The sequence below is a fragment of the Prionailurus bengalensis genome, chromosome A3, assembly GCF_016509475.1.
Source record: "Prionailurus bengalensis isolate Pbe53 chromosome A3, Fcat_Pben_1.1_paternal_pri, whole genome shotgun sequence".
NCBI lineage: Eukaryota > Metazoa > Chordata > Mammalia > Carnivora > Felidae > Prionailurus > Prionailurus bengalensis.
Window position 1 is genome coordinate 3,500,247 of NC_057354.1, and position 20,216 is coordinate 3,520,462.

General features: G+C 51.9%; 1 protein-coding gene across 1 annotated transcript in view; it reads right to left on the bottom strand.

Moving 5' to 3' along the window:
• Positions 1-4,038: 4,038 nt before the first annotated feature.
• CDH26 (cadherin 26) overlaps positions 4,039-20,216 on the bottom strand; it is a 42,134-nt gene continuing 25,956 nt past the window's right edge. Inside the window, exons 10-18 of the mRNA XM_043553545.1 lie at positions 19,076-19,218; positions 17,013-17,252; positions 15,478-15,699; positions 14,806-14,936; positions 13,122-13,199; positions 11,437-11,535; positions 9,673-9,726; positions 7,000-7,074; positions 4,039-4,954 (exon numbers count right to left, since the gene is read on the bottom strand). Of these exons, the coding sequence (XP_043409480.1) occupies positions 4,808-4,954; positions 7,000-7,074; positions 9,673-9,726; positions 11,437-11,535; positions 13,122-13,199; positions 14,806-14,936; positions 15,478-15,699; positions 17,013-17,252; positions 19,076-19,218 (1,189 nt within the window). The 3' untranslated portion in view covers positions 4,039-4,807. The remainder of the gene's footprint in view (positions 4,955-6,999; positions 7,075-9,672; positions 9,727-11,436; positions 11,536-13,121; positions 13,200-14,805; positions 14,937-15,477; positions 15,700-17,012; positions 17,253-19,075; positions 19,219-20,216) is intronic.

Here is a 20,216-nt window from a genome sequence, read left to right on the forward strand (position 1 = left end):
CCTGCAAGGCTCCAAATTACCAAGCTCTCGGTCACTTTCGGTGGCAGGCTGCAGGCAGGGAGCATCTCCATCATCACAGGGCGTCCCCTCTTCCCACGCCTACGCCGGCCGCTCTCTCGTAAAGCTTTGCTAACGGCAGCAAGCAGCAGCTACCACGCTTCTGCGTCATGGCTCTCTCCTGTCATTCCCTCCCTCGATCCGAGCTCAGAACGCGGGCCGCTTTTCAAAAAACAATAGGGGACAGCTGTTAGCGACTGCTTCATTTCTCCACGCTGTCACCAGGCCTCTGGCCCACAGTGTTTGAGTCCCTGACACCTGCCAACATCCACGGAGTCAGTGCCACATGTCTCTGTTCTGCTACTCACAGCTCACCTCTCTTGGTCCTTTTTTTTCTATCACTTAAGATTAGATTTGCCCGGAAGATCCAAAGGAGCAGTGGCTTCAACGGGACTTTTAAATCTCCCGCATTCTGAGTCCACAGTAAGGTGGTCCATGGACGGTCCAGTGGGACTCCATGGCGGCAGGAACCTACCCGTCTTCTATCTTGCTGGTGTGCCCTATATCAGCGCTAATGGTGATGCCCAGGATGGCTGCCTCAGCGCCAGCCATCAAATCCTCATTCCAACCCAGTAGAAGAAGAAGAGCGGGAACAGACAGACACATCTGCCCTCATCAGGGACACTTCCGGGAAGTTGCCTTCCGTTGGCCAGAACTTAGTCGCATGGTCATACCTGGCTCAAGGGAGGATGGAAGGGTCACTTCCATTGTGGATGGCAGAAAAGTCAAGTTTCTGTTGAGGAATGAGAGGTGATGGATTTGGGGGCAATTAGGCTCTGCTTATGTGGAAAAGTTCAGTGTCAGTGTCTCTCCTATTCTAGCTCTAGAATTCTCTAGCCTCCTCCTTCTTCAGGACAGATTTATGCCTCTGACATGCACCTTGCAGAAGAGACAATGACCAGACAAGGTGTGCAGTCTTCTGCCCACGCATCATTCTTGAGGATGCTTTTGCTACACCTACTTCACGGGGACATAAAGTGAGGGTCTCCGGGCTACTGTTTCTGGGAGGTTTTAACAGCTAGGAGGGCTTCGGTGCTCAGTGAATCACAGAAGTGACCAAAACAAACACCTCCGATGAGAAGCACCCATAAAACCAATGAGACTATTAATGCAAATGGAAAACCAAAATTGACGAAATGCAAAATATTTACCTTCCCAGACTACAGCTAGTCTTGGACTACTAAGTCATTTAGAGGCTAATGTTCTTAATAAAATCACATTTTCCCTGAAGATATTTACTATTTCTGTTTCTATTGCCTTCTTCATTGCTATTAATAAGACTTTGATTTAGTTCACGGATATATGTAAATTCAGCATTTTCACCAAAACCTCCTGATGCCAGTGTTTCTAACAGAAACTTCTTATTTAAAATTTTTTTTTAATTTTTATTCATTTTTGAGAGAGAGAGACAGAGTTGGAGCCAGGGAGGGGCAGAGAGAGAGGGAGACAGTATCCGAAGCAGGCTCCAGGCTCTGAGCTGTCAGCGCAGAGCCCGACGTGGGGCTCGAACCCACGAACCGTGACGTCGTGACCTGAGCCAAGGTCAGACGCTTACCTGACTAAGCCAGCCAGGTGCCGCAGAAACTTTTTAAGTCATGTACACAGACTTGAGAAAAACCTTGTGGTGAGAACATCCATGAATCATGTCAGTCGGGGAAAGTGATCATACATAATACAGACCGGCATCTGAAAGGGAGAGACTGTATGCCTCGTGTGTGTTGCACAAACATCATCTCTGCTGGACACCACGCCCCCCACGCTCGAGACCTATGAAAATGGTCAAGATCTGAAAAAATATTGCCTTCAAAACACACTGAGGGAGCAGCAAAATTAAAATTAATAAATGTCTAATTAAGCATCTACAAAATATAATACTTTGTTCTCCTCATTAATTGTTAAGTTCAGCATTCATGAATTTTTCATCGGTATTTTATTACTTTTGAAAACAATTAGTCGCAGAGTCTCTCATAATGCAAGAATTCACAAGTATACGCAGCTGCCAAGATTTCATAACCAGTAGTAAAGGAAGCAAGCTGCCTGTAGCCAAAAACAAACTTATTTAAAACCTTTCAGAATTTGTACGGCAGTGTGTCTGTTTTTCACACAGGCTGTGGATACATGTTCAAATGTGTGATACGGGTGCGTATCCGCCTTACGCGCCTGGGTGGCTCAGCCGGTTAAGCATCTGACTCTTGATTTTGGCTCAGGTCATGATCTCAGGGTCCGCGAGATCGAGCCCCTGCGTCGGGCTCTGTGCAGACAGTGCGGAGCCCGCTTGGGGTTCTCTCTCTCTGCCCCCTCCCTGCTTGCACACCCTCTCTCTTTCTCTCAAAATAAGAAAATAAAGTGAAAAAAAATTTAAAACATAAAATGCAAATGTTTGATACGATACGGAGTTTCCACTAAAAAATGCCTGCACCAAGGGTTGGCACACGTTAAATATGTTTGGCTTCGTGGGCATACAGCTGTCATAGATGTACATAGACACTGCAAGAACAGAGCTGTGTGCTAATAAAACTTTATTTACAAAGGCAGGTGGTGCACCATATCCGCCCCACTGCCCTGGTTTTCTGGCCGTTGCCTCAGATCCAGGAAGGTCTAATGACCACCTACTGATCCTGGCAACAATTCAGTCTCAAAAGGCATAGTTTTCTAAAAAGTTACTTTTATCCCTAATTACCCAGAAAATGTCCTGGACTCTCTCCTGAATCAGTGAAGCATTCGCACAGCTATTGTACACACTCAGGCGCCACGTCGATGTCCCAGTGTTTCCGAGATGGTTTTTCTTCCCCTTCAGTCACCCAGAGCCCTAGGTGATGAGGGGCGTAACCACGTACAGACCCGTGAGATTTCTTTGAAGGAAATACTTCTTCAGAAAGAAGGGGAAGTTGTAACCCTGAGTCAGCTGAAACTGCTTAATGTAATACTTCACTGATTCCACAGCCAACGTGTTTCTCCTGATACTTCCCGGGGCGCGAGAGGGCACGGCAAAAGATGGTGCCCATCAATTATATACTTTTTATTTTTTTAATTTTGGCCCTGGGCTTTTAGATAGCCAATGTATTTATTAAAGTGTCCTGATAGCACTAGCCTTTTGCTGAGCAAAATTACTCACACAAGAAAACTATCTTGTTTTTATTCTGTTACCATCAACATCATCATACTACTGTTACTCTACTGCTTGGCGGTTCGCTTCTCTTCGTCCTTTCTTTTTGTTTTTGTTTTTTTGTCTTGTTTTGCTTTTATTTTTTATAATCTTTACTTATTTTTGAGAGAGAGAGACAGAGCGTGAGCAGGGGAGGGGCAGAGAGAGAGGGAGACACAGAATCCGAAGCCGGCTCCAGGCTCTGAGCCGTCAGCACAGAGCCCGAGGCGGGGCTCGAACTCACGGACCGCGAGATCATGACCTGAGCCGAAGTCAGACGCTCAACCGACTGAGCCCCCCAGGCGCCCTGCTTCGTCCTTTCTTTTGTATCAGTTAACATTAGATTTGCCCAGGGGTGGCAGAAAATCCGAAAGAGCTGAAGCTTAAACAAGACATATTTAAATCTCCCTCATTTTGAGTCCAGAATAAGGTGGTCCAACGATCGGTCCAGCGGGGGCTTCCTCGTGTGAGGAACATGCATTCGCTTCTGCGCCACACGTACATCTGTTACCCAGACAAGAGAACTCTTTATAGGGCAAATGTCCTACTATTTAAATTTTTTAAAAGAATTTTAAAAGAAACTAGCCTCCCCCCCACACACACACTCACACACACACACTTAAACTAGCAGTAAGTAGACAAGTAAAAACTCAGTTTGGGGGTTTTTGTAATATTTCTTTTTTTTTAAGTTTATTTTATTTATTTTAAGAGAGGGAGAGATAGGGCACGAGGAGTACAGGCAGGGAGAGGGAGAGAGAAGCTTAAGCAGGCTCCATACTTACACAAAGCCCAACTCGGAGCTCGATCCCACAACTCTGGGATCATGACCTGAGCCAAAATCAGAGTCAGGCACTCAACCGAATGAGGCACCCATGTGTCCCAAGTTTGAGTTTTGCTTAAAGATAAAATCTAATTGGAATGTATTCATTCCATGGCTACTAAATTCTGTTACATATGTATATAAATTCTTTCATATGTAATAAATACAAGTTAAATTATACCTATTCATGTTTTAAAGTATGTACAGCTTATAAAGTGATAACCATAATCCTTTGTCTTACGATAACATATTTCTTTACTCAAGAAGTGCAAAGGAACCAGTATTTGTTTTTTGACCATCACTAAAAATACTGCTCACAGATATTCCAAAAACATTTCCCTATTTATCTATTTTTTTTACTTAAACTGAAGCAGAATTATACTTATAGAAATAATCACTAAAAACTATCTAGTTTACATTTCCCCCCAGTATTAACCTGTTGCCACAAAATTGTTGGCTAATCTATAAATTATCATTTCATTTCCCCTCAGAGCTGGGCTGTTAACAGAAGGAGGGAGTCTCTCTTAAAAAAAAAAATCTGACGAGTCACATTTATAAAAAAGCATAACCTGTTGTTTTGCTTTGGCTCAAGATGCCTGGTCTGAAAATATCAGAATCCAGCCTCACAGTTTACCCTTAGTTTAGGACTAGGAGGAGGGTTGGGGAGAAGAAAAGTCCCTTGACTAGCATAGCAGGTGAACTCCCTTGGATACCCTCCACGAATTATCCCAGTTGTCCAAAATGGGCTGTTTTAGGCAGGACCACCTGACTCGGCATACGTTTCTTCAAGCGGAGCAGCCTTTGAAGCCCGAGTCCGGTTCCGAGCAGGCAAGAGAACTGAGGCTTTCCGCTCCTTCGCACTCTCCCTCCTCCGCGTAGATGTGAGGCCGGTGACCAGTGTCACCTGCTAGGGCGTCAACACCACAGAGCTTCTGGAGAAAAGCCAGGGGAAGAGAAGGTAAGTGCCAGGTCCTTCCACACGCCGTCCGTTTTCTCCAGGGTCCACGGGGGGCCGGGGGGGTTGGGGAGGGGAAGGTGGGGGGGGGGACTGCCCCAGTGCAGTGTTAATGGCACGCTGTTCTTTGTCCCCGGCTGTCTCAGAAGTTTCTACAGCCTCAGAAACGGCAGCCGAGGGGAAGGAGACCGCCCTCCCGCTCCCCAGCTGCTCTCCCGGAGGGAACCGTGGCGAGCTCTCGGTCTGCGCGTCCTGGCTCCCCCCCCAACCCCTGCCTTGACCCCTTGGGTGAGCCTCGCCACCCGCACCCCGATGCCCCTCCTCGTGGCTCCTGCTGTCCCGCCCCCACCTGCCAGCCTCCACTGAGCAAACTCCCGCTCATCCTTCAGGGCCCAAGGCATCTCTCTGCGAAGACTTCTCTGGCTTGTTCTGGCCCGAGAGACTCACTAAATGTTTGCCGGACAGACTCCCACCTGCTTGCTTTCCAGCACCTCGGGGAGGGTGCCGTCTGGACCTGAGCCACGTCAGCCCAGGTGGGAGCGGGTTTAGTGGCAGATCCTGAGTGGGCGAGCTCACAGAGGGCACGGGGACGTTCAGAACCAGAGGGCCCAGAGCCCGAGGAGGAGGCGGGAGAAGGCCGGAAAGAGGAATGGAGGGGTCCTGGACACCATCCCTGTCCCCAAGCTCCCCGCTGTACCCAGCTTCCTGGGGCTCACGGGAGCCCCTCCCAGGCTCTGTGTTCAGAGGGAGACGCAGCGTCTCAGCCCCATGTCCACAGGCGCCCACAGGTAGGCCCCTGCCCGCGCCCGCTCGCTCGGGGACTGTGGTCACCGTCTGGCCACCACCCCGGGGGGCGGGGGGGCGGGGGAGGAAAGGAAGCGCCTCCAGCTGGCGACGTGCACACGCTCTGGCCGAGGCCTCACCGGTCCCCTCACGTCCCCCCAGGGGCGCTGGAGGGATCATGAATGACAACCCGCAGCGGGGTCCGCGCTGTGCAGGCTCAAAACCCCCGAGGCTGACGACGCGGCAGCGCCCCTGGGCCCTGATGCAGCGATTTCAGAGGCCCCGCAAGATCAACAGTTCACCATCAAGCCCCAACTAAGGCAGAAGGCTCATCGGGGAAGGAACCAGGCCTTTCGTCTGTTTTCCTCCACCGATTCCACCGAGCACAGCGCTCCGGGCTCGTACCCAACACAGGCCGCCTTCCTGCCTGGAGGATGGAGGACGACCCGGGCTGGACCTCTGGCCCGTCCCCACGGCCCCCTGGGTGCAGCTGTGTGCCACTGGGGGCTGCCAGATGCCACGTGACCGTCCCCAGGTGCCGGTGACTCTATCCGCCGGGTGTGCAGTGAGCCGCTCGCTCGGGTCTCCCTGCAGGCGGGCGGATGGGGGGCCCCCTGGACGTTGCTCAAAGCTGGGGGTGGCCATTCAAGGAGAGGGCCCTCGGCGGCCCCCGGTCCAGCCTTGGGTCTGAGCACCCGTCACCCGCTCTGTCCTCCATCCATGGCCACCACGTGTCAGGCGTGACGCGGCCCTGTCCCCACAGGGAGAGACGGGCAGACGCTGCGGTCTGGGTGGCCCATTCCCCGTCCTCCCCGCCCGCAGCGGGGCCGATGACACCTCGGGACGCAGCCAGGACCGTGCGGGACACTCGGCCCCCTCCCAAAGGCGCCGGGACCGTGTGCCTTCACTTCCAGACTTGGAGACATAAAGTATTTGTGGTTTTGTCCGTCCGCTGGGCTGGGGAGGGACCACGCTCCCTGTGGCCTCGGGGCCTCACCGAGGTGCGGAGCTCCCACCCCAGGGACTGGCCGGGCCCCAGAGGGACCTGACACAGGGCAGGCCCCAGGCGGTGACTGTGGAGCGCCAAGGTCTGGTTCCTCAAGCCACAGTGGCGCCGCCCTGCCTGCCACCCATCCTCACGGCCAGGGGAGCATCACTCGGCTTCACCAAACAGGGTCCAGGGACCTGGAGTCAGAGGCAGAAGCGGAAGCCACACTGACAAAAGGAAGCCTTTCCCACCTGGCTCAGGGTCTCCGCCATCGTCCCCGCGCTCGCTTCCGGGCATCGTCTGGGCACCACGGCATCCCGGTACACCTGCGAAGCCAACCAGCAGAACCCCAACACCAGTGAGGGGGGCCCTTCACCTTCCCGACCTCCGCTGCCCGGCAGGGACGGGGCCACCTCCCAGCCGGAGGGCCACCCCAGGGACTGGCAGGCCAAGGACTGTGTGCACACATGTCCCCTATTTGAGCGTTGGGAGAGAGGGGAGGCCCGGCAGGTGCCGATGCTGGACCTTTCAAGCAGTTCTTTTTTTTTTTTTTTTCAACGTTTTTTATTTATTTTTGGGACAGAGAGAGACAGAGCGTGAACGGGGGAGGGGCAGAGAGAGAGGGAGACACAGAATCGGAAACAGGCTCCAGGCTCTGAGCCATCAGCCCAGAGCCCGACGCAGGGCTCGAACTCACGGACCGCGAGATCGTGACCTGGCTGAAGTCGGACGCTCAACCGGCTGCGCCACCCAGGCGCCCCTATGCTGGACCTTTCAATGCAGCGGCTCTGGGGGGCTGGGGAAGGGAGCCCCGGCAGGACCAGCCAGCAGGCTTTAGGTAGGTTTGCAAACTCAGGTTTGGTTCAGGTAGGTTCAGTGAGCAGATGATTCTGGAAGAGCTGGTCCTGGCTCTCAGTGGTGGGCGGGCACCCTTCACTCACTTGGCAAGTGTCTGCGGGTCTGGGGCTTCGGGCCTGGCAACGGCTGGGGCACCGCGGTGGGGAAGCGCGCTAAGCCTGCAGCTTGCACAACTGAATCATGGGAGTCGGGGCCGCTTGGGGCCAGGCAGGCAAGGCGCCTGGGGCACGAGAGCAAGGCGGCCTCGCTCCCGTGCTCACACAGGTGCAGGGGAGCACCCGAGGGCGAAGAGGAACAAGAGTGAGGCGCTGGGGAGCAGCGGTGAGGGGGACCCCGCCCAGCCGGGGCCAGGGAGGCCTCTCGGGAGGAGGGGGAGCGGGAGGAAGGAACACCAGGGCCACCGAGGAGGAGGGCCTTCCAGGTGGAAGGCCCAGCAGAGGCCCGCAGTCCAGGGGGAGCACGGAGAGACTGGAGCCCGAGCGGCAGGTGGAGGCCAGGGGTGAGCGGAACATCCCAGAGGACCCTGGGCCACAAGGCTGCGGGCTGTTTCCCAAGTGCGGCGGGAGGCCGTCGGGAAGTTTTAAACTGGACGCAATTCCATACGATTTGTGTTTTAAGACACTGACGTGACTCCCGGCCATCCCTGAGGGCAGGGGTACTTGTGGCGGTCCAGAGAAGCGTGTGAAAAATGGGAAAGTCTGGGACAATTTCATGTATATATAAAACCTCACATGTCCACATAGGATATAAGTTGTACAAGTTCATGTGTAACACACACACATGTATACACACACACACACACCCATCTACACACATATCTGCCTACCTGCCACATCACACCGACTGACCCGAACTAAACTCACTTAGCCAGAGAGCAAGTGTGGACGGCTACAAACAGTGCTGAGGACCCGTGGCCCCGACGAGGGCGCTGGCTGGGGATGCTGTGCCAGGTTTGGCTCCTGGAGATAGAGACCTCTCCTGCCACCCGGGCCCTTCACCAGGCGCTCACTGGTCGGACACTGGTCCTTCTCCGTCTCCAGCGAGACTCGGGGCCATTCTGCCCTAGCGCAGACAGCATGTGCCCCCGCCCTCACCAACAGGACAGCTTCCCGGCCTCGCACTGAGTCACTGGCTTCAGCCTGTGTCCCCGGGGCCACGACTCCCCCAGGACACTCCAGCGAGAGTGCTTGAATTTCATTTTAACTATGTGCACGTTATTTGAACATATTATTGAATGCTATTTTTATAATATAATGGAAAATCGTTTACGTCTTTTTAATTGAGTCCTCCCCCAACATGTTCATAAAAGCAAAAGTGTCACAATTTGCTTTCATGAACTTGGATGAAATGTTCATCTCCTGTTTGCTTAATCAAAGGAGATATTGATGCTATAAATCGATCTACCTAGAAACTTAATATTTGAAACTGCCTGTTGGCGTAAATTCAGATTTTCTTGATATTTTAACAACCGATTTACAACAATGTGGGGCAATGAATCAGGTGCTGGGATAACATGATTTTGCATTCTTCACCCACAACGTCTCGCTTGTATTTTTTGTTTTTCAGCAGAACCACTGCTTCCACTGATTGCTCTGGCAATGGGTCTACGTTGTGAGTGTCCGCATACTCAAAGTGGGTATTAATAAGAAGCCTCCCTTATCTGTTTTACTTATAATGGCATTCTTCCCAGGATCTTAGATGAACCAGGAGAATTTTGCTGCTAGTAAGGTCTAGGAACAAAACGAACCAGAGGGCCTCTGGGGCCCTCTTCGCTCAAAACTTCTGTAAGCCTGTGAAGAGGATGGCAAAAGAATATTCGGTCCTTGGCCAAGTTCTTAGCAACTCGGCAGCAAAAGGAATTTGCCAGGGACTGAAAAACTCTGTGCTTCCAAGTCTAGATGTGTGGTTTTTTTACTTATTTCGAATTCATTCTCCACACTCACGCCTCCTTTTCGTTCATTTGGGTGTTGGGCAGAATTTCTCAAATTTCCAATTTTCAGGGCTTTCCACAGCTGTTAGCAAGGTAAGGGGACCCTCTCCCTGGTGACACATCCATCTGTACTTACGGGAGTAGAATATTTGTTCCTCGTGCCTCTTGGCTCGAAAGGCATGTCACAACCCTTAATTTTAAAAAGGATGAAAAATACACAAATCAGTAAAGGAAAAGTAACACGGATGGAACGTCTATTGGCTTCATATTAATTTTCCAAGGATGCAAACGTGTACCTAGACATTCTTGCAATCACTTCGCTTCTAACTTTTGTACTACAGGTATAACAATTCCAGTGATGGCAATGTTGTTGTCCATAGCAAAAATCCACAAGCCAGCTACATGGTGCTTTGTGGAGAGGGAGGATGAAAACGTGAGATTTTCAAGCCCCATCTTTGGTCTAGGAAGGCCCAAGGAAGGCTCGCTTTGCGCCATGGGCGTAGGCTCAACATCTGCGTATGAGGCACATTCATCCCTGGGACCCAGAACCGGCTACACTTTTTGCAGGGCCCGCTGCAAAATGAAAACGTGGGCCCCTTGTCCAAACGGTAAGACTTTCAAGGTGGTGACAACAGGGCTTTAAACCAGGCACGGGGCCCTTGTGAGCACAGGGCCCCGTGTGACCGGCCAGGTCCAGGCCCACGAAGCCAGCCCTTCCAGGGTTAGAGGGGCACGTTCACAAATACACAAGCCCACTCAAGGGTGGGTCCACGGCATCATCTTTGTGCAAAAAAGAACAGCACGTTTTTATCTTGGCCCAAACACAGCCTGAGAAAAGAGAATGAAATGATAGAGATCATGAATTCTTTTTTAGAAGTTTTCCATCATAGAAATTGTGGCTTTTTGGACCTTGAATACCTCTTTTAGTTGTCGTCAAAACTGTACATTTTTTGTTAAAGTCGTACCTAGTTATGCTGGTGAAGTCCAAATAAGGTCTCTATTTGAGACCCGTATTAGTAGTGTTGTACCGGGGCACGTGGGTGGCTCAGTTGGTTAAGCGTCTGACTCTTGATTTCGGCTCAGGTCATGATCTCATGGTTCCTGAGTTCAAGCCCCACATCGGACTCTGCGCAGACAGTGTGGAGCCTGCTTGGGATTCTCTCTCTCCCTCGCTCTTTGCTCCTCCCCCAGTTGTGCCTGCTCTCTCTCTCTCTCTCTCTCTCTCTCAAAAATAAACATTAAATACAAATTTAAAAACAATAGTGCTGTACCAAAGTCAGTTTTCTGGTTTTGACAAAATGTTATGGTCGTGTTATCTTTGGGGGAAGCTGAGTGAAAGTGTACACAGAAACTCTCTGGTCTATTTTTATAATTTCTTCCAAGCCACATGATTTCAGAAAAACCACTTTTTAAGGCCCCTCGCCCAACATGGGGATCGAACTCGACAACCCTAAGATCTAGAGTCACGTGCTCCACTGACTGAGCCAGCCGGGCTCCCCCCTCCCCCCGCCCAAGAAAAATCATTCCAAAAATCAAAGCAATAGTTCTAGAATTTGTACATAGAGGGCATGAAGACACGATGCAGGAGGATGTCAGGGCTCAGTCGGCAGGAGGGCTGAAATGTGATTGGGGCCAAAGCCACGTGTTTGCAGTCTTATGGGTTATCTCAGGTACCCTTAGATAGACACAAGAAAATGTATTTCTTTGTGGGTGTTCTAAAAAGAAGCATCATATTTGATCAAAACTATCAAACCACAACTCTTAACAGCCAACAATAACCATAGCTAGTTAGGTAAGTGAGAAGCTTTTCATTGACTGTGTTTGTTCTACCCGCGACACAGAATCTTCTACAAGGGCTGCCTCTCAAGGGAGCCAACTGTCAAACATTAGGGGTTCTTACCGCAACAGGCAGTGAGCCTCTGTAATGCGCTGAAGTCCCCAAGACAAAGTATTCCTGCTCTGCTGTTCTTGACGCAGGTGCGAGCACGTCGTGTGCATCCTGGGGGGCGGGGGAGGCGGATGTTGATTTTCTCGGAAGACGACGCATTTCCCCCCGGCTGCAAGCAGAGCGCGCGTGTGCGTCCTTCCGCACCTTTCCCTCACACTATGCTCATGCGCAGATAGAAGCTAGTGTGAGGAGAAGGGGGGTGGAAGGGGAGAGAAAGGTGGAAAAATGCAAGAGCAGAGCTGGGGACAGAGCAGGTGGCCCACCATGACTGTAGGCGGGGACTGGAACATTCCATCCGTGGTGCAGCAGAGGCCCGAAAACCAAGGGTGTGCGTGCACAAGACCTAGCCAGTGACACAGACCAATGAAGCTGGATTCAAGGGTGGGGCTGTCGGCACTTTCTGCTTTGGGTGTCTGTTATTCTGTTAGGCCCTTCGATGGTGAAACAAAATTTCCAAGAGAATAAAGCAGGGTGTGGATCTTAAGGGTGGCTTTAACAAAGCTCATGCTTTGCTATGATTTTAACATATCAGGTTACCCAATAAATCATACGTGACACCTTGACTGAGGGAAGGTGTGTGAATGGCACTGTATTTAACCCGTCACCACAGGGGAAGTTACTATTTGCAGGACTTACACTTTCTGGGTGAAAGGAACCCAGAGGCACATGGAGAAGCAGAAGCGGCAGGCCTCGATCACCCTCCCCCGGGGGTTCTGGGAAAGAGTCAGCGGGTGGGGCCTGCAGGGTGCATGCCTAGGACACGCTCAATGCTTCCGGCCTCTGGAAGCTGACAGGCCCCCCGACGCAGCTCACACGGTATCGGTGTGCAAGGTGTGCAAGAGAGAAGGAGCAGTCCTCCTCCCCCAGGGGCATGGATTGGTGGGCGGGATGCCCGTGGACCGGCCCCTGCTCACCCCCAGCCAAGCACCTGCTCAATAATTTATGGCAGCCCGGATTTAACTCGCTGTCTTTGAAGTCGGATCATCTATCACGTAGAGAAGGGAAGATTTGGCCGGTTTGGGAACACGGGTTTAAATGACGTTGAGTTGCAGGGTGAGACGATGTTTCCCCCTCTGACTCCTCATCCACACTCCTGATGGCATCGGGGGCAGGGGGGGGGGGGGTCTCCACCCAGTGACAGCGTGGCTCTCCCGTCTCTGCCTTCTTCAGAGACCTGAGCCTTTGGCAGGTGGCATTTTCTACCCAGAGTTACGGGGTTCTAGTTCAATTCTATCTATTTTCCACTTCTCGGCTGTTCGTACAGGTAAAACTAGTTTTTTGTTTACCGTTGAAATATAGGATTTCCTGTTTAAAGAAACGTGCTTTATCCGGACAGAAATCCACTGAGAGAAAGAAATATTGTAAAAAGGACACCGGCACGGGTGGCATGTGCGTGTGGCAGAAGGTCGTGAAGGTGGCACTGCTGAGGCTGAAATCTGGGCGTGGGGTCACCGGATGCTGCTGACCTGTTAGGCCGAGTGGAGTCACAGGGCTTTGCGGGTGAGGCAGGGGGCAGGCAGGCACGGAGCGGGCTCGCAGAGGGGCGTGAGGGATGTGGGCTGGGGGCTCCCTGCCGCAGGAACCCTCCGCAGAGCCACCCTCCGTCTAAACCCAAGCAGCCGATGGGCCGTGCTTACCTGAGCACCGAGCTCAGCCTCCGCCCCCGCTGTGTTTAGCAACCAGACTGACATCTGATCCCTGACATCTGACCTTCCCTGTGGGCACACGGAAAGAAATATGACGGGGTTGAAATTACAGACGGCAGAAATAAAGGCAGAGAGCAAGGACTAACATCCCAAACACGGATCAACACCCTCACAGGAAACATCCCGACTCTGGAAAATACACCTATCCCGTAAATCCAGACCACGGCTTCGGAACTGCTGGTCAGGAGGCAGAGTTTCTTGTTCTGTGTCTCACAGGAAATGATGGTGAAAAAGACTGTTGTGATGGGGCCTCAGAGTCCAAAGCTCATTCTCTTCCAAGGCTCGCGGCGACGCTCTCGGGGCCCCCGGGGTTGGGCCGTGCTGTGTGTACTGGAGAGTTTGTACCATACCTCCTGCCTTCTCGACCCCACCCCGGGAGGGCTCAGAGAAGTCCTTTGTGGGCGCACAGGCAGGTGCACCCACACCATGGCCCAAGGCAGTCGCTTCCCTTTCCCTCACGCCAGGAAGGAAGAGCAAATGTGAGAAGAAGCCGAGGGGTCTGGGTCACCGCCAGCTTCTCCAACCACCCATCACTTCTGAGAACATCTCCCTGTTTACTCAAGCACGTGGCCAAAGTGAATTGGACTGTCTTTTCCCAAAGACGGCTCACTTGGCGCGACAAGTCTCTTGTTGTCCCAGGAGAAAGTTGTGGGTGGAGATCCGAGATGAGAGCAAGATGGGGCGTCCCGTGTCCCCCGCGCAGGAAGGGTGGTGCTCCCTCCGCGCGTTTCTTGGCTTTCGGTTTTTAGATCAACCACCACTTCCAGGTGAAGTGAGGCAGGAGAGCTCGCAGCGCCTTCCTTGCGCTGCCCGGCCGACCCCAGCCCAGGGCTGCTGTGACGACACCCGGCAAGGTCAGCGGCGGCGGCAGCAGCTTTGCAAACCCAACAGTCACCTGCCGATCGCCTTGTGTCTTGGGGAGGGTGAGAAGCTTCCACGGGCAGGTCTTGCTTGATCCACAGCCGGTCTCTAAGGTGGACTTGGCCATCCCTGGTGCGCAGGTGAGGACGTGAGGGTGAATGGCGCGCTCGCTGTGACGAAGAGAATGAGAAGTCCCTGCCAGGCTGGTGAGCTCGGTGCCCAGCCTCGGCCGGGAGAGGGCGGAGGGCCGGGTTGTGCCTCACCCCTGCCCCAGGCGGTTCACGGGTGAGCCTCACACACTCTCCATGTAGAGAAGCTCCACGCGGCAGACACCGTCTGCCTCTAAGCAAGGCTTCTGCACCTCAGCGCGGCTGGCACCTCGGCCAGCCCCCTCCCTGTCCTGTGCACTGGAGGACATTCGGGAGCCGCCCTGGCCTCCCCCCACCCCCTGGAAGCCAAAAACACGTCTCCCCAGCCCAACCCGTTACGACCATCAGAATCGTCTCCGGACATCGCCACGCGTCCCCCGGTGGGGGGCTGAATTGCCCCTGGTTGACAATGACCGACCTAATGCAAGAAATCGGTGTAGTTGAGCTGGACAATTTTCACGGGATTTTTTTTTTTTTTTTTGCCCATTTTCCACTCACACATGCGTGAGTTTGAAGAGGTGAGAGAAGGCACGATGAATGGGAAGGTGTGCCTTGTGAACTGCGGACGTCACCAGCATGAAACACGGCGCGTGAGGCCCCGTTACCTGGGTCGAGATGGCTTTGCTCTCAATGTTACACACGATCAGCGTCTGCTGGCCTTGGTCACGTGGGACAGACTGTCCGTGCCCCGTGGCTCCGGAGCCACAGCAGCACCGCAGCAGGAACAGCAGAGCCACTACAATGAGACCAGGCAGGGCAATGAGTCGGACGGGGGTTTTGACGGGCTCTGGTTCTGATAACTTGCAACTCGGCCATGAGTGGACACGGCCAAACTGGGCCGCGATCGTCTCTGTAGCTGTAGGACTAGTGCAGCCTGGGGCCCGAGCAGGTGCCAGATCACTATTGGTTGAATCGATTCATACCATGCGATCGATAATATCGTCCTCGTCAGCCTCCTCCCAGCCCAGGAGCCTAGATATCTGTACACTGTGGCCCCCGGCGTTACTGCAAAGCATAGCGTTCGTCTACGGGCTCCGTTGCTATCAACAGCCGCCGGCTGAATAGAAGCTGCTCTCGCCAGACAGGCAGCATGTCCGACCAGGTCGGGAAAGTCTGATCTGAGTCCGTGACTCCGATGAGCCTAGGGGTCATTCTCAAGGCATCCCACTGATCTCTGCCATCTTCCGCTCCCCGCCCCGGAGGGAGGACTCCACACTGCCGGCTGACAGGCCGGGGAGAGGAGCCGCATCCCGAGGACAGTTCCGCAGACCACTGACCTGCTAGAGCCACGAACGCTGCAAAGGGAGGGACCAGGGCCCCCACGAGGAGCCCAGCTCCTGTGACCGACGGCTCCGCACATGTGACTCCATCAGGGCAGGAACAGACCCTCACGTGGACGGTCTGCTTCCGGGAAAGTCCCTGTTTGTCTCTGATGAAAAGTGGCACTGAGTAATTCCCAGGCGGGAGGCTTCTCGACATCCAAAGTTCAACTGACCGACCTGCAAAAGGAAACGGACCTTGCGTGCAATTCACTCGTTCATTTGCTTATCTGCTCAGCAGGTATTTACTAAGTGCCTACCATGTGCCAAGGCTCTGTACAAAAGTTAGCCAACTTCGAAGTGAGAGGGAACAGTCACCAAGACCACCCCCACTTGTGACACCTGCTACAAGTCCGCGGCTTCTCAACCAGGCTCAGGTTTGAACATTTTCTCCAAGGACCCGTAGAACTCACTGAAGGCTGTGTGCTCGTAGTTATGGTTTATCACAGCAAGCGGATAGAGATTAAAATCAGTCAGGGCAGGAAGCACATAGGGCAGAGTCCAGAGAAGTATCCGTGGAGTCAGGACGGTGTCACTTTCTGTATCTGTCAGGATGGCGTCACTTCCCGCGTAGGTAAGTGACAACATTCTTGGAGCAAGGCCAACCAGGAAAGCTCACTGAGCCTTGTGTCCAGAATCTTTCTCAAGACTCAGTCATGTAAACCTGGCCGGCCACCCGTACGGCTGACCTCCGGCCCCAGCATTTTTGGAGACGGCCGGATGCCCACAGGACCCATAGCGTCCACCCTAAATCCCAGTGTTCCTCTCCGATTGGCACAAGACCCCAGGTAAGCAGAAACACTCCTTTCAGGCAGGACGTCCCAACGGCCTAGAGAGTAACTCCCGGAAGCCAAGGGCAAAGGCCAGAGCTCTTGTGGGAAAAAGTTCAGTGTTTCCCTACACACTCTGGGTCTGGGAACCATAAACATGAGCTCACAGTGGCAACTAAAAGACATGCGCCATTCTGCAGATACGCTGCTAGAAGCTCAAAGGAGAATGTTGACAATGGATGCCAGTGGTTCCTCCCGGTAACAGCACCCCCGTTTCCCTTTGGGAGAGCCGCACCTCCGGAACCCTCAGCCCAGGTGGGTCAGGAGGTATAAAGCCCAGATCCCAGCACGGTTCTGCGTGGACTCAGAACCAGCCAGTCCACATATCTGCCCTTCCCAACTCCCAGCAGGCGACCCAGGTCACACAGTGACATACGTCTTCTTGCCAGGTGCTAGGATGGGTCCTAAGGACTCCCGGAAGCCACCCTGCCACCCCAGAGGAGAGCCTGCGTGCAAATGAAGAAACCCGGAGAAAGGCAGAGCCACAGTAAGGACAGACATTGTCCAGGGATGTCCCTTGAGCACCTAGACCCAGTTCTGCTGGAACACAGGCTTACCTGGCATCTTTCTCAGTTACATAAGCCAATAAATTCCTTTTTTGCCTGTGTCTGTGAGAGGCAGGTTGCCTTCAATCCTTTATCCTTGGCCAGAACAAATACTCACCCCGATTTTCCCCCAATTTCCATGTGTCTTCTGCATTTCCCCACAACTTGTCCAATTCAAACGTGAACGGGTCTGCGAAGGGCTCCAGATCGCCATCCTCCGCTTCCAGGAGGAGCGTCTCGTTCGCCGCAGACTCACAGACCTCCATGTATCGAGAATGCGGATGGAGAGCGGGGGCGTTGTCATTGACGTCGGACAGGAAAAGCATCAGGGTCCCCGTCCCGGTCTGCGGCGGGAGGCCTTGGAACACAGGGATTCCAGACAGGGTTGCTCGTTAATGAAAGAACCTTTTCCACTCGCACAAATCCCGGGAAAATGAGCCCTGCCGCCCTCCGGGGAAGAGAGCCGATCCACAGAAAGACTGACTCCATTTCCCTTTCAAAGTTGTAAGCTTTACAGTAGGTGTTTGACCTGTCTTCCTGCTTTTTGGGAAATTTGGAATCTCTGGGGAGGGTACGTGAACAAAACACTTGCCACCCAAAATCATTTGTAGAACCAGGTGGGATAGAATCATTCGTTTTTCTGGGTGTCGGTCATGCCAGGCATCAAGAAGGGGGTGGGACAGGAGTGAAACGGTGTGAGGTGGTGACGGAAATGGTCTGTATCTTGGCTGAGTCCACATCAGAATCCTGGTTGTCACTACAGTTTTATAGTGTCAGCCACCAGGGGACACCAGATAATGGGTACTCTGGACCCACTACATCATTTCTTCAGATCCCTGGAAGATGGACCCCCTTTCTTTCTCCTCACTTAAGACTGATTGGGGGATGCCCGGGGGCGGGAGAGGGGCTCAGTCAGTTAAGCATCTCTCTCCCGATCTCAGTCCATGATCTCACGGTTCGTGGGATCGAGCCCCACACGAGGCTCTGCACTGACAGTGGAGAGCCTGCTTGGGATTCTCTTTCCACACCCCCTCCCACTCAAAATGAATTAAAAAAAAAAAAAGGAACACAGATTTAATATCTTCCTAACCTAACCAACATTCTACTCATTAATCGTGCAAATGGGATATACACCTACATTTCCCTTAAAACCCGGGTTTGAATTCACAGATTTCCTTCAAGGCAATTAACTAAAGTTATTTGAAAGTTGTGATTTATTCAACTTTGGTTTCTGCAGGGTTTTTTTTAATTTTTTTTAATGCTTTTATTTATTTTTGAGACAGAGAGAGAGCATGATCAGGGGAGGGGCAGAGAGGGAGGGAGACACGGAATCCTGAGCAGGCTCCAGGCTCTGAGCTATCAGCACAGAGCCTGACACGGGGCTCGAACTCACAGAGTGTGAGATCATGACTGAGCTGAAGTCGGACGCTCAACCGACTGAGCCACCCAGGCACCCTGGTTTCAGCAGGTTTAAAAGTTCAGCCATGGGAGATCAGAGACAGTAGTGTTGTAACACGCTCACAGAACTGCCCGGCCAGGTTTATGACAAATTTGTCCCATACGGTCACACTTGTCAGAGCTTATAAGCCATTCCCAGTACAGAGACACTGTGCTAAGTATTTATCACCCACCACCGGCTTTGAGAAAGAGCTAAAGAGCTGCTTTATGTCTAGATGGAACAGACACTGGGTCCAATGGTGGCTTCCTCATCGACTCAAATCATCTTCTGAAGGAATACTGCCCCTCTTCCCATGGCATTTGCCTCTAGTCTGCCATTTCAAACATTATCATCAAAAATAGTTGCCAGTATTAAAAAAAAAAAAAAAAAAAAAAAAGGAGGGTGCGCCTGGGTGGCTCAGTTGGTTAAGCGTCCGACTTCAGCTCAGGTGATGATCTCACGGTTCACGAGTTGGAGCCCCGCATCAGGCTCTGTGCTGACAGCTCGGAGCCCGGAGCCTGCTTCCAATTCTGTGTCTCCCTCTCTCTCTTCCCCTCCCCTGCTTACACTCTGTCTCTCTCTCAAAAATAAATAAACATTAAAAAAAAATAGGTGCCAGTAGCTGCGTAGTGATAAAAAGATTTACAGTTTTCCAGGTTGGGCTGAAAGACTGTCACTAGGATTATTTTCCCTCAGGAAGCCAGGAAACACACCTTCCCGCCTAATTTTGGGTCAACACTTACCATCGTCAATAGCGTGAGCAATGATTATGTAAAAGCTATCATTTACGTAAGGAGATTCTCGGTCAATCTGCTTCCTGGTGGTGACTGTTCCTGAGAGTTCATCTACTGTGACCCAACTTGCCGGGTCACGAACCAGTTTATACCTTGTAGAAGGAAACACACACGATTTTAAAAAGTAAAAAGTTACATCAAAAGGCAAATCAAAATATATCACGGCAGACACAGATTCTATCGCAAGTAATGTGGGAAATTGTAAGTGAGCTCAAATAGAATTTGTCCTTTTGTGTCTGGCATATTCCACAGAGCGTAAGGTCGACAAATTCATTCACCCGTGTTGTGGCATATTACAGAATTTCCTTCCTTTTTAAGGCTGAATAACATCCCATTATATATATATACCCCGTTTTGCTTCTCCACTGACCCGTCAGTGAGCACTTGGGCTTCCTTGGCATTTTAGCTATAGTGAATAATGGAGCTTTGAGTGTGGGTGTACAAATATCTTTTCGAGATCCTGCTTTGAATTCTGGGAGCACATAGCCAGAAGTGGAATTATGGGTCACATGGTGTTCTACTTTGAATTTTTTGAAGAACCACCGTCCTGTTTTGTGCAGCGGCTGCACCGACTTCTATTGCCACCAACTGTGCACAAAGGTTCCAATTTCTCCACATCTTCGCCAACACTTGTTTTCTGGCTTTTTGATAGAAGTCATCCTAATGGGCGTGGGGTGGGGTCTCATTGTGGTTCGGAATCGCACTTCTCACATGATTAGCGGTGTTGCGTATCTTTTCACGTGCCGACTGGCCATTTGTAGATCTTTTTTGGAGAAATGTCTGTTCAAGTCCTGTCCACTTTGGGACTTGCTTGGTCTTGGTTTTCTGTTGCTGAGTTACAGGAGTTCTCTGTATATTCTGGATATTAATCCCTTATCAGATATAGGACTTGCAAGGACTTTCTCCCATCCTGTGGTCAGTTTTTTACTCCATGAATAGTGTCTTTTAATGCACAGGATGTTCTGATTTTCATGAAGTCCAATCTGACTCTTTTTTTCCTTTGTTATCCGTGTTTTTGGTGTCACATCCAAAAAATCATTCCCAAATCAAGGTCATGAAGCTTTTCTCCTATGCTTCCTCTAAGAGTGTT